Source organism: Furipterus horrens, unplaced genomic scaffold, assembly GCF_987537825.1.
Source record: "Furipterus horrens unplaced genomic scaffold, mFurHor1.1.pri manual_scaffold_1, whole genome shotgun sequence".
Lineage (NCBI taxonomy): Eukaryota > Metazoa > Chordata > Mammalia > Chiroptera > Furipteridae > Furipterus > Furipterus horrens.
In genome coordinates this window covers 191,043,094-191,057,472 of record NW_028327171.1, presented here as the reverse complement: position 1 = coordinate 191,057,472, position 14,379 = coordinate 191,043,094, and the positions used below count along the sequence as shown (strand labels likewise).

General features: G+C 37.6%; 1 protein-coding gene across 3 annotated transcripts in view; it reads right to left on the bottom strand.

Moving 5' to 3' along the window:
* CDK15 (cyclin dependent kinase 15) overlaps positions 1–10,256 on the bottom strand; it is an 84,129-nt gene extending 73,873 nt beyond the window's left edge. For 2 of the 3 annotated variants that reach the window (XM_090268455.1, XM_090268465.1), the window contains exons 1-3: positions 10,134–10,256; positions 9,258–9,407; positions 8,969–9,063 (exon numbers count right to left, since the gene is read on the bottom strand). In XM_090268455.1, the coding sequence (XP_090124581.1) occupies positions 8,969–9,063; positions 9,258–9,407; positions 10,134–10,256 (368 nt within the window). Of the gene's footprint in view, positions 1–8,968; positions 9,067–9,257; positions 9,408–10,133 lie in introns of all 3 variants that reach the window. The other variant, XM_090268446.1, reaches the window with a different exon arrangement.
* Between the last annotated feature and the right edge of the window lie 4,123 nt (positions 10,257–14,379).

The window sequence follows — 14,379 nt, the reverse complement described above, 5'->3', positions numbered from 1 at the left end:
TTTTCCTTCAAAGTATATTCTAGCATATGAATCTATAATTTTTTCAAAATAAAAGTTTTAAAACTCATATGTATATATACCAAACATTTTTTCTCTTTACCAAAGTGATACACATTCATTACTTAAAAATTTGGAGAATACAGATATCAGAGAATACCCCCACCCCCACCACTGAATCCATCCTCATAATATTTTTATCTATATTGTTCCTTTTACTTCCCTTTGTGCACTTATCTGAGCCATCCTTATTTTTCATCTGAATTATGGTAGTGACCTCCTGTCTCCCTGCTTGTACACTTGTAGCTCTACTGTCTACTCTCAACAGAGTAGCCTGGGGAATCCTTCTATAGGGAAAGTCAAAACAAGTCACTTCTCTGCTCAAAACAAACCGCTTTCACTCTGAATAAAAGCAAATTCTTGTGGCCTCGTAGGTGGCTACCTGATCTGCCCACCATTCCCTCTCTCTCTTCATCTCCTCCTACTCTCTACTTATTTATTGTTTTGTTTGCTGATGTAAGTTAAGCACCAGAGAACAGAGAAGATTTTAATGCAAGTATAAATATATTATTTTTAATACAGTGGGGTTTGTATCATATCATATTGTCTTAGTAGTAAACTGTTTTTGCTCTATTTGATATTTGTCTTATTCATTCTTATATTATGTGATATTTAATAATGACATGATATTTCACCACATATACTAAAATGTGTTTAGTTAATTCTAAATACTTTAAAATTATTTCTAACTTTTTTGACTTATAAAAATACAGTGATGATCATATTTGTAGATCGATCTTTTCACACACCCTCATTATTTTCTTTTTAAGTATATTTTATTGATTATGCTATTACAATTGTCCCAATTTTCCCCCTTTGCCCCCTCTACCTGGTACTCTCCTTCCCTTCAGCAATTCTTCAGCAATTCTCCCCCTTAGTTCATGTCCATGGGTCATGCATATAAATTCTTTGGCTTCTCCATTTCCTATACTGTACTTTACATCCCATGTCTATTTTGTATCTACCAATTATGCTTCTTTATCTCTGTACCTTTTCCCTAATTCTCCCCCCTCCTCCTTCCTGCTGATAACCCTCCACATGATCTCCATACCTATGATTCTGGTCTAGTTGTTTGCTTAGTTTGTTTTGTTTTCTAGATTCACTTGTTGATAGTTGTGAATTTGTTGCCTTTTTAATGCTCATGGTTTTGACCTTCTTTTTCTTAAATAAGTCCCTTTAACAGTTCATATAATAATGTCTTGGTGATGATGAACTCCTTTAGCTTTACCCTGTCTGGGAAGCACTTTATCTGCCCTTCCATTCTAAATTATAGCTTTGCTGGATAGAGGAGTCTTGGTTGTAGGTCCCTGCTTTTCACCACTCTGAATACTTCTTACCAGTCCCTTCTTGCCTGCAGTTTCTTTTGAGAAATCAGCTCATAGTCTTATAAGAACCCCTTTGTATATAACTCTCTTCTCTTCCTGCTTTTAAGATTCTTTATCTTTAACCTTTGGCATATTAATTATAATGTGTTTTGGTGTGTTCCTCTTTGGGTCCAACTTGTTTGGGGTTCTCTGTGCTTCCTGGACCTGTATGTCTATTCTCTTCACCAAATTAGGAAAGATTTGTTTCATTATTTCCTCAAATAAATTTTCAATGTCTTGCTCTTCCTCTTCTCCTTTTGGCATCCCTATGATTTGGATGCTGGCACTTTTGGAGATGTCCCAGAGTCTTCTTATTCTCCCCTTGTTTTTTTGAATTCTTGTTTCTTCATTCTGTTCCTGTAGAATGTTTATTTCTTCCTTATGTTCCAAATAGTTGATTTGAACCCTGGCTTCCTTACCTTCACAGTTGGTTTCCTGTGCATTTTTCTTTATTTCACTTAGTGTAATCTTCATTTATTCCCTTATGCGTTTGCCATACTTAATGAGTCTCTGAGTATCCTTATCACCAGTGTTTTGAACTCTTCCTCTGATAGGCTGGCTATCCCCACTTTGTTTAACTCTTTTTATGGAATGTTCTGTTCTTTCATTTGGGCCATATTTCTTTGTCTCCTCAATTTAGCAGCCTCCCTGTGCTTGTTTCTGTGTATTAGGTAAAGCTTCTTTGACTCCCTGTCTTAGTGCACCTGTTAAGTTGTATGGGGCAGAGACAGGTATTCACCAGGGTGGGACAACCTGCTTCACCACTCTGTGGCCCTGTATGTGGGGGAGAGGTTGGAGAGATAATAATAATTCTGCCTGGTTGCTGGAGGCTTGCTCAGCACTTGTCCCATTTCTAGTCACTTCACCCTCTTCTCCTATGTGACTGTTACCCTGGTGGTGATTTCCAGGGTAGATGGGTTTGCATACATTCTAGGACCATGCAGGCTCTTTAAACAGACTCTCCTGAGAAACTGGCAATTTCTTCTTCTGCCCCAACCCCCACCAGTTTTTATAGCCAGAAGTTATGAGGTTTCACTTTCCCAATGTTGGAACCCTGGGCTGCATGGTCAGGCCTGGGGCTGGGATCACTTGTTCCCAAGGCATTCCTCCTGATTTGTTATTCATCCCACATGAATGTGGGATTGCCCATTTTGCTGACTGCCACCATTGCCACCTCACCACCACCACACCATGTCCTCTCCACCCTGGCTCCCCATCTCCACCCCTTCTACCCATCTGGATGAATATGGCTTCCTTAAATCCTTGGTTGTGGGACTTCCATGCAGTTTGATTTTCTGGCAGTTTTGGGTGTTTTTTGTTTGAGGTTAGTTGTGATCCTTCTTATGGTTGCACAAGGAGGTGAAGCATGTCTACCTACAGCTCCATCTTAACTAGAAGTCCATCTCTATTATTTTCTTAGAGTAGTGGTGTAATTGCTAAATCAAAGAGTATGCTGTGGACATGATTTTATTGTTTTAAAAGCATGTTTGCAAATTGTGCCACAGAGTGATCACACCACAAACTGGTCACAAAAGTTGCCATTTTTATGGCAACAACACTGGGCAGAGTTGTTGATTCTTTTTTTTAAGATTTCATGTTTTAGAACAGTTCTCGATTAACAGAAAAAATTGGGAAGATAGTACAAGAGTTCCCATATATCTCACAGTTTCCTCTATTGTTAACATTTTATATAGTATGGTACATTTGTTATAATTAATGAACCAATATTGATACTTTACTATTAAATAAAACCCATCGTTTATTAGAAATTCTTTATGTTTTTGCAGTAAAACTGTATTGTTTATTGTGGGTTGCATTGTAAATTGGTAAAATTTGGGGGGAATGCAGCATATACACAGGAAAAGTCATAAAACTACTATAGCTATGAATTTTTCCCAATAAACTTATTTAATATTTTAAAATTCCAAATGGATGAAAAATATTCTCTCTACTGTTAGTTTTAATAGAAAAAATAGAAATAGCAGAAATGTTGAGTAGTAAATGAACAGTTTAAAAATTTGTCATACAGCTGTGACTGGTGTAGCTCAGTGAGTTGGGCATCATTCCACAAACCAAAAGGCTGCCAGTTTGATTCACAGTCAGGGCACATGCCTGAGTTGTGGGCCAGGTCCCTGGTTGGGTGTGTGTGAAAGGCAACTGATAGATGTTTCTCTTGCACATCAATATTTCTCCCCCTCTCTTTTTCCTTCCTTTCCCCTCTCTCTATAAATAAATAAATAAAATTCAAAAAATTGTACATCAATACAAAAAATATTTGCATTTGTAACAAAAGCTTAAGTCTAGAGACATGTAGAAAAAATGGAAAAAATCATGATAAAATAGACAATACAAAACAAAACAGCAAGCACACCATGTTTGTAATGTTAAATACAGTTGAGCCTTGAACAATACAGGCATTAGGGGTGTTCCTCCCCTCTCCCCAGAACAGTTAAAGATCCTCATATATAACTTTTAATTCCCCTAAAACTTAATTACTAACATCCTGTTGTTGACGGGAATCTTAATAATAACATAAAACAGTCAATTAACACATAATTTGTATGTTTTATGTATTATATATTGTATTCTTACAATAGAGTAAGCTAGAGAAAAGCAAATGTTACTAAGAAAATCATAAGGAAGAGAAAATACATTTACCTTATTGATTGAAAAAATCCCTGTATAAGTGGACCTGTGTTTCTCAAATCAACTGTAAAGAGTGTGCATATGGAAGACAAAATGCATATGTGCAATCGCTATACAAAAGTGATAGATTATAGATGGTTTTTAAGTTTAAGAAATTCACTTGCTATTGTATATTACCTTTTCTGTTTTCTTTTTATAGCATTTATTAATTATCCATTTAATTTCAAAATGTTTTCTTATAATGACTATTCTTTCTTTTTATCTCTTTTTAAGTAGATCTCAGTAGATATGTAAATTTATGAAATCAATTAATTTATCTATCTTCCTCTTTTTTTAATTGAGATAAAAATGACATATAGCGTTGTGTAAGTTAAAAGTGCACAATGTACCCTGGCTGGTGAGGCTCAGTGGATTGAGCATCGGCCCACGAACCAAGTGTTGCTGGTTCAATTCCAGTTAGGGCACATAACTAGGTTGCACTTCAGGTCCCCAGTTGGGGGCATGAGTGAGAGGCAACCACACAGTGATGTTTCTCTCCCTCTCTTTCTCTTTTCCCCTCTCTCTAAAAATAAATAAACAAACAAACAAACAAATAAATAATTATTTTTTAAGTGTACAATGTGTTGACTTGATACATTTATGTATTGCAATATGATTACCAGGATCCCATACAGAATACCACATTACATTTAGTTGCCATGTCTCTTTAGGATCCTCTTGGCTGTGACAGTTTTCCAGACTTTCCTTGTTTTTGAGGAGTGGTGGTCAAGAATTTTGTAGGATAACTTTATTGCAATTTTTCTTATGATTACTCTGGGGTTACAGGTTTTGAGGATATAGAGTACCATTTTCATCACACCATTGTAAGGGTACCTATCATCATAATTTATGACTTTTGATGTTGGCTTTAATCACCTGGCTGAGGTAGTATTTGTCAGGTTTCTTCCCTGTAGTTATCCCACCCCTATACTCCACTTAAAAAAGAATTTCACTATGGGTAGCTCACACCTAAGGAATGGGGAATTATGCTCCACCTCCTTGACAGTGGGTTATCTACACAAATTATTTGGAATTTTGCATGGGAAATTTGCCTCTTCTCTCCCGATTATTCATTTATTGAACCATTTGTTTATATCAGTATGACTCATAGATATTTCTTTTATACTTGGGATTATAATTCAATACTACAGTACAAAGTAATTCATCTTGTGGCTCAAATTTTCCCACCTTTGACCTTGGGGAGTTCTTTCAGGTGGCTCCTGTGTCCCTTTGACGTACACCCATAAATGTGGTGTTTATTTTTTGGAGCATGTTTTTATCTGCATTTTTTGGCCTATTTATAGGTAAAAAGGATCATCACATTTTGATTTCTATTTCTTTACTTGTGGAACTGAGTTTTCATTAATGTATTGGTCTTTCCTGTTCTTTTGTGATTTGCCTGTTCACTCGCCTTTTAATTAAAATGTTTTGTATACACTTTTCACCAATTTCTTTCATGCCTTATCGTGCTCTTGAAATTTTGAACTTTAAAAACTTCATAATAGTCAGCATTTTCCAAAATGTTTCACTCAGAGCATAGCTCTTTGAAATTCTCTCCACCCCTCCAAAATTTTTTTTGGTCAAACATGTTTAGAAAATGCTTTATACTTTTTCCATTTTCTTAACCTTTCTTAGATAGTACTGGTACACATTTACCTTTAAAAGATGTTGAAAGCACCAACAGTGAAGGATCACATTTTATTTTGTTCTAGGATTCCCTTGCCAATTTGACAATGGTAGGTGTTTCAATGAAACCTCAATTAAGTAAGGTGTCTCAGAATTGGGGCTCCCTAGAACATGCTTGGATAGATGGGGCACCATGGACACTTTCAATCTTCCCTTATGGGTCTGACTTAAGTGTTATGTGTGGAGAGACCCTTCCAACACAAAGGTTACAAAGAATTCTCTTACCTCTTATTCTAGTTTCTGGATTTTTTTCATTTAACTATTTAATCCACTGAGAATTTAGATTGCATATTTTTTACCTTTTCCAAGTTTTAACAATTGTACCAGTTCCATTTATTGGACTGTCTTCTTTTTCTTACTGAGTTGACCTGCCACCATGGTTATATATTAGATCTAACTAACACTTGGATTTGTGACTTCTGGATGTTTTAAACTCATATTTCTGTCTTTTTTGTAAAAAAAAAATTTTTTTTTATTCATCTAAGAGAGAGAGAGAGAGAGAGAGAGAGAGAGAGAGAGAGAGAGAGAGAGAAAGATTTGTTGTTCCACTTATTTATGCAGTCATTGGTTTGATTCTTGCACGTGGCCTGATCAGAGATGGAATCTGCAACCTTGGTGTGTTAGGGTTATGCGCTAACCAACTGAGTTACCCAGCCAGGGCCAATCTGTCTTTTCTTACACTTGTGCTACACTATTTTAATTGTTGTAGCTTCTGGACACATTTATAATACACTAAGACTGTAAATTAGAGAATCATTGACACCTTGGCACTATTAAATGTTCTAATCCAAATAGTCTTACAGTGGTCCCTGTAATGTTCTACAAGACCCTATACACACACTCTACTGCAATTCCATCTTCTCCCTGTCCCCATCTGCTTCCAGTGCCAGGCCTGCTCCTGCCTCAGGAATGTTTTATGTGCTGTTCCCTCTGCCTGAAGCTCTCTTCCACTGCACACACACACAGCTCACACCTTCCATGGCACAGTCTCTGTTCAAGTCTACCCTTCTCAGTGAAGCCTCCTCTCATCACTCTATTTAAAATAGCAATCCACCACCCCACTCTGGCAGTCCCTATCCTTCTTCCCTGTTTATCCTTTTTCAAAGCACTTTTCACTCTTTGACAGACTCACTGTTTTACTGGTTTATTTATTGCCTATCTCAACCCCACTAGAATGTACACTCCGTAAGAGAAAGGGTTTTTGTTTCTTATTTTCAGATAAATCCTTACTGGCTAACATAGTGCCTGGCACATAATAGGTGCTTAAAAATATTAGTAAACTGAATGAATTCCTGTATGAAAAAAAAATGAATGCCCTTCTAGCTCTTTCTGTTCTGTGTCCTGTAATAAATCTTTAGATAAATCCTGCTCGTTTGTTGATGCTAATGATTTTTGTTGTTGTTATTATGAGAGTAATCTCTCCTACTATATTTTCTTTTAAATGGTTCTTGCTAATACATAAAGACAACTTTTGATAAGTATATTTTTATTTTGTAACTGATATTACTGTTTATCATACTACTGTTAATAGACAGTTCTATAATCCACAAAAATGATATTCATTCTTTTTTTCCCCCATTGCATCAGTTAGCATATTAACAATAATATTTAACTATAAAAGATAATAGGCATTCTTGCCCTATATCTAACTTAATGATGATATCTTTAGTATTTAACAAAAAAAATGTGTGGACTGTTGATTTGAAATATTCTATATCATAGTGATGAAGTATCATCCCATTCCTGTTTTTCCTCAGGGTTTTAAAAACTAGTAATTGATGTTGAATTTATCAAATGTCTTTTTGGCAGCTCTGTGATATTTTTAAACTTGTTGTTTAATTATAAATATAATGGATGCCTTTTTGAATAAAGTGAAAAGTTTTAGTGATCTTTCTTTCCTTACCCCATTATCAACCACTAGAAGTATCTACTTTTATCAATATCTTCTGTATTTGTCCAGACTCCACTATGCACATACAAATTTATACATGAAGAGTAAGTACATTTGGGTGTTTTTTTCTAAATGAGATTATAGAGTGCATATTTTTCTGTAACTTGTATTTTGTCTCTTAAGATATTGGATATCTTTTTGTATTAGCAGATATATCTTGTATCTTAGATAGCTGCATATTATTGCTTTGCATGGTGATTATTTAGCCAGTCATTCATTAATGGATATTTGTGACCATGTTTTTACTTTTTCTATTATAAATCTTGCTTCAATGAGGACACTTTACTTATATCTTTGAGCACTTGAACAAGTATTTCTAATGTATTTTTTGTCCTATTACTAAGCTGAGTCCTCTGAAGGAACTCTTACTTTCTCAATTCCTAAGATAGTCCATGGAAATGCATCAAATCCTGTTTCTATATAATGTGTTTAAAATATTTCCCCTAAACTCTTGTTTTAACAAGTAAAAATAATAACACAAGTACTAGGATAAATAATATTTAGTTTTGTGGTTGTATAGTAAAATTTTTTAATTAACATTTAACTACTGTGGAGCCATTATTTTTCAACACTGAAGTAACATAAAGAATTCAGACCTCCAACTTATTGTTTTTACTAAAAAGCAGTGGAGTTCACAGATCTTTCATATGTTTAACAAAGTTTATTTTTATCCAAAATGGGCTCTTAGCTTTTGGATTAGCAGTATTTTTATTCTTCAGCAACTTTGCATATTTTGTAAGTGTAGAAAATCCAGAATTAACATTTTTTTTTTTTTTTTTTTGCATATGCCATACTTTGTAGAAACCAAAGTCAGTTTCTTCTCTGAATGCAAAGAGGCAGAATGAAGGAGCAAACTCAAGGTTGCCATTGCAAACCTTTCTCATGATTTAGGGAGAGATATGAAATTCACTTTATATTTAGAGACATCTTACCAACTGCACTTCCCATCAGGCAAAGAGCAGTAATTGTTCTTTGGTTCAGTAGTAGAGGAAGTCTACTTTGAATTGAAAAAAAGCTGATAGACATCTTGGTGGGCTGATTTAAATTGGGGCAGGAGAAGTTCGTTTTTCTTTCAAGGCTATTTAAATTATCCCGTCTCTCCTTTTTGACCATGGTGTCTTACACAGGTCCTGAACTTCTGCTATATGTCACCTGGCTTTACAATGTCAAATTAGGGAGGTGAGATCCTTATCTCCAAAGTCTCTCCCAGCTATGAGTCACTCACCTGCTAATCCCTTTGTAAACTGTAGCATAAGAACCTTCACCCAGCTTCTCCAAGTTCAAGTAAGATGAGGCTGCCCCAAAAGGAAGGCTCTTCCTCTGCTTAAGGGGAACAGGTTGGGGGAGAGAGGTAGGAAAGAAAGAAAGAAAGAGCACTTTTTTAGTGTTTCCCAGAGAAATTTGTCAGCGTGTACTTGGGAAGGTCTGCTTAGTAATTGCCCTAGAAACAGGGCCAGCCTCCCTAGACAAGCGCATATTAAATCCTTGTTGATCAGCATCAGCTGCTCACTCACCCACTGAAAGCCCTGCCTCAGATCCTCTTCCTGAAAAGAATCACTGTTATTCCGTGGCCTTTTACTCTTGAACTTCCGGGCACGGACAGCCTGAAGTCCCGTGGAGTGAAATGAAATCATGGAACAAGATGCTTCTTTTAGGTTTGTTAGCTAGAGAAAAAAAGGAAAATGCAGGGATAAAATTTATACAAGATCAAGACTTAGTTGCTGGCATAAACTGTTTTTCCTTTTGTTGTCTGATTTTTACTTTTCAGATGTTTTCTAAGCTTCTACACCCCTCAAAGGCACCTTTCCTGAAAGTCATATCACTTAAGACAAACAAATAAACAAACAAAACCCTTAATGATGTCAATTGTTGAAACACTACATTCCTTCTTCACCTAAAAATATGTCTTTAAAACTTAGGTTAACCTAAATTTCTTTGATGGATGGCTCCTAATTTTTCTCTGTTTAACTTACACTTTTTTTCATGTTCCCTTAATTTATCACTTTAGGGGAATACTCTCCTAGAATGGCATTGCTAATAATCATGAGCTAATTATTGACATTTTGAATCCATGGCATAGCAACACTGCAGCTTGCTTTTTAAGGTTCAGCTTTGTAGTTTAGACTGAGAGGTTTCAAGAGAAAAACTCGACTTCAAGTCAATTGAGTTTTAGGTGGCCCAAAGCATAGGATTATTTTTCCTTTTTGGTTTACAGAAAAAAAAAAAAATCCCACATATGATAACAATAGCCATAAATTCTCTGTGAGTTTAATAGTATTTTCTTTTTATTGGTTTAGACCTACCGCAGAAAAATCAGAGCCTGCTACAGAAAGGGAGCCTCTGAACTCCCCGGTTTATCAACAAAGATGCTGCTCCTGGGATACAAATACCTCGATCGCAGCCTCCATCGTCACAGGCGCACTCCTCCGACAGCTGTGTGCATCGCCGCCCTCCCAGCAGCGATGGCAGCTGCATCCAGGCTGCAGAGTCTTTGCACACAGCTCTTGACCCATAATCTTCTAGCCTCAAGGAGAAGACCCGCACTTGAACCGCTCCGTCTCTGCCTCTCCTGTCCTCGTGCACTCCCTTTTTGCCAGAGGTCAGCAATGCCGGAGCTTTCAGACGACTCACATGAGGGCTCTGCTGGAGCTGCCTCATGACTTCAGCAGTTTCTCCGTATCGGCACAGGAAAGCATACATTGGAAAGGCGGCGGCCCGCACCCGTGTCTGTACAACTGAAAACAGGATGGCTAATACCGGATGGAATGAAACTTGGCACAGCTAAGGTTCCTATTCCAGCCACAAGTTAGTTCTATTGGAATACATAGTTTTCATGAATTTACATTGCTTATCCATGTAAATAATAAGGAGGTTTATTAGGCTTCCCTGGTGCTAAAGTAGACGTGTTGAGAAGTATTTTCTCCCTACCTTTCATGTGAGAGAATTTTGCTTTTCAGACTTTAAAATATATTTGCAACCTAGCCAACTCTTAGTAGTCAGAGAAACCGCAGAATCATAGAGCAGGAGGAAAGCTGAAGATACCTACTCACCTCACCTTCAACAATAGTGTATCTAATACTCCCAGAGGGGTAGTCGGTTGCTCATTGATTCAAAAACTATCTAGTGAGGACCTGCGTTGTCCTTACTACACAGATACAGTTATCCAATGGTGGAGAAAGAGGAGTTTGCATGAAATATCTCCTTTCTCTTTCTGCTTCCCTCTCCCTCTTCCTTCCTTTCACAAAAATGTAATTAATGTTTATAATAATAGAATGTCCTGTTGAGGATCTAGCTTAAGCTACTTTGTAGTCTTTGAACAGAACTTCTTACTCTCATAGACTCCTAAGGTTGGTTATTGTCACTAAAATGTACCAATCTGAGTGAGACAATGTAGTATACACATACACGATCACTATCATTAAAGGAAAAAACGAGTCCTATCTACATATTATCACAATAATATGTATGTATTTTTGATATATAAACCTCACAATGGTTTAAAAAAAACTTTCAGATAATTTAATTATGAACATGTATTAAAGTTTTATTTCAATATTGCCACAAAAGATCTAGAATCATTCAAATTAGAGACATGAAGTTTTTTTATTTTTCAGTGACTAGTTACATTAATACAAAAAGAATATTTGGTTAAAGACTATTAAACTTTTGACAATCAGCAGAAAGAAAAGCCAGTTTCTCAGAATATTTCATAATTCCATTAGAATTTATCATAATTAGATTATAATATATTTTATCAAAAATGCTGATTTCTTCCTAAAAGGATATTGTGAATTTCATCATACAAAAGTTATATCCCAGACTAGGTTTGAGATAGATTTTCATTATCATCTTCTAATGATCATAACTTTTAAAATTTTTCTTTTAAAATTTTATCTATTGATTTTAGAGAGAGAGAATGAAGGGGGGAGGAGGGAGAATCATCGATTTGTTGTTCCACTTATGCATTCATTAGTTGCTTCTTGTATGTGCCCTGACTGTGCCCTGACCAGAGATCAGCCTGCAGCTATTGTGTATTGGATGACTCTCTAACCAAATGAGCTACCTAGCCAGGGCTTTTATAATTTTTAAATGGTTACATATTTATTAATTTAGGGGGTGATTCACCTAACTCACAAGTTGCTGAAATAAAATAGCCTGATTTTTTTTAAAGTTTAAAATGCTTTGTTTAGATACTAGAATGGGCTACTGAGGGTAATTGGAAAAGACCCTTCAGATTTTTCAAAAATAAAATGTTATAATCTTGAATAAAGTCAACAAAAATATTAAATGACTTCTTAAGATGTTTCCTAGCTGTGTGTGAAACAATTTCTGATACCAAAGATTTCTGAATAAAGACAAAAGACTTTGGTGATTTCAGTTTGAATTGCAAATCAGACCCAGTTCATGTGGCCCCCCAGGTTGGTCAGACCTACCTCAGAGTCCTGGGCAGCTTCCTAGTAGGAGAAGCCCACTCTCTGTCTGGAAACCTGGCCACAATTACTGCTACTTCCCACTGTAATAGACCGAAGAGTTCCCACACAAGAAGCTGACAACGATGAGAGACCCCTGTGTCTGGTTACCATCCTAAACGGACCAGCAGAGGCTCTGGCTTCTCCACAAACTTCTGCAAGGGTGAGATGATACAATGGAGAAAGGCAGGAAGTCCCAGGGAGTGCTCTTCCACTATGAAATCAGCAACGTGTGGTGAGGAGCTGAGGCTGCTGAGGAACATGCTCCCTTTATTTGCTCTCTCTCCTTCTCTACTTTACTCCCCCTTCCCTTCATTTCTGCTTCCCTGAGATTGCACATGACCTCTCCCCCACCTCTCAAAATTAAGGGTTAGCATATAAGCTTTTGTTGGAGGATCTTTTTTCAGGGAATCAGTGTGAAGACAAATGGTAACCATTTTTAAATTAGTAGTAAAATTAACGGGTTATTGACAACTTCAGGCTAGCTTCTCCCACCCTACACATTTGGAGTTCTTTTTCCTCTCTTAATTGGCATGTATTCAAACTATGATGTTTAGTTGAGAGTTTGCACTTTTCAAATCTTTGCACTCCTGCTTTTATTTAATATAGCCAGATTATTAGGAATTAAGATCTAGTTATAACCTTTCTAAAATATGTAGGTTTCACATACACTCAACAGATAATAACATGAGAAGAAATGTGAAGTTTGTGTCAGAAACATTAAAAATAACCCATGTGATTTGTTTATTCTGAACATTTTATATAAATGGAATCCTACAATATCTGACCTCTTGTGTCTGGCTTCTTTCACTAAACATAATAATTTAGAGGTTCCTCCCCATCAGAGCATGAATCAATGCCTCATTCCCTTTTAAGGCTGCATACTATTCCATTGCGTGTTTAAACAACATTTTGTTTACCCATTTGTCTGCTGATGGACATTTGGGTTGTTTTCACTAACAGCCGTTTTTGTAAATAAAGTTTTATCAGAACACAGCCTCATCAATTCATTTATGTACCATCTGTCATTGCTTTCTTACAACTACAGATTTGAGCACGAGATCATGCAAAGCACAAAGCCTAAAATATTTATTATCTGGTCTTTTACTGGCCTCCCCTCCCTCAGCTCAACTGATCAGCCCTGGTTGCTGGGCATCTGTTTACCATAGAGACAGAACACTCCACAGGGTTCTGAGCAGTTTTTTGTGCCCACAGGGCACTGACAGTCAGTGGCAGAGCTGTGAGCCCGGCCAGCCATGGAGGGCCTGGTGCCTGCCACTGCCACAGCCACCGCATCCACCTTCCAGCTGATCCTGGAGCACCTGTGTGCGGTTCTGCTGCTGATTTCTGAAGGCTTGAGACAGGTCCAGCCTTTCCATGCATTCCTCTGGGCGGTCCGGGTGGGCGCTCTGGTGGGCATTCTGGTGGGGGTGTCCCTGATAGTGAAGAGAAAACACACTTCAAGAAGTGTGAAGGCACCAAGCGAAAGGTGTCCTGCCCGCGACGGAGTCTCTGCAGCATGTAGCGAGAATATTGGACCAAAGACAGAAGCCAACGACATCCTCAAGTCACCTGAGGTGGAGCCCAGACCTCTCTGGTTACAGACCTCATGCTTGAAGGTGCTGAATAATAAATGCCTGAGCAGGATGCTGTCACTTCAGGACCTGGTTGATGTAGTGAAAATGGTGCGTGAGAGCCAGCCTCCTAAATGTTCCCACGTGACCAAAGAGAAGCCCACCTCAAAAGCCTCGGGGACTGATCGAGAACAACTTCAGGAGAACATACTGCACGGTTTGAAGAAAAACACTCATTATCCCAAAGGTCCAGTACTGTGCCGAGATGAAATTATGGGCGGGAAGCAGAGCATCCAAGAGAAGGAGGAGGAGAAACAAAGGCTGGAGCCGTCGACGGCACAAATGGAGTGGATCCTGCAAGGTAGAGCCAGCCAGGCTGTGTCTGTGGTGGGAAAGCTGCTGCAGACCAGCCCCAGGCCTGAGGTCCTCAGAGGTCACTTGGCTCCTGTCAAGTTGAAGATTGAGCAACAGAAGAAGGCAGAAAATGGAGATCAATCTGTCCATGGGTCAGAAGATCTCAAAGGTGTCCCTCATGATGCTGACCTCAACGTGTCCCTTCAAAGTGCTGACGAGGAAAGTCAGGGTACAGCCAG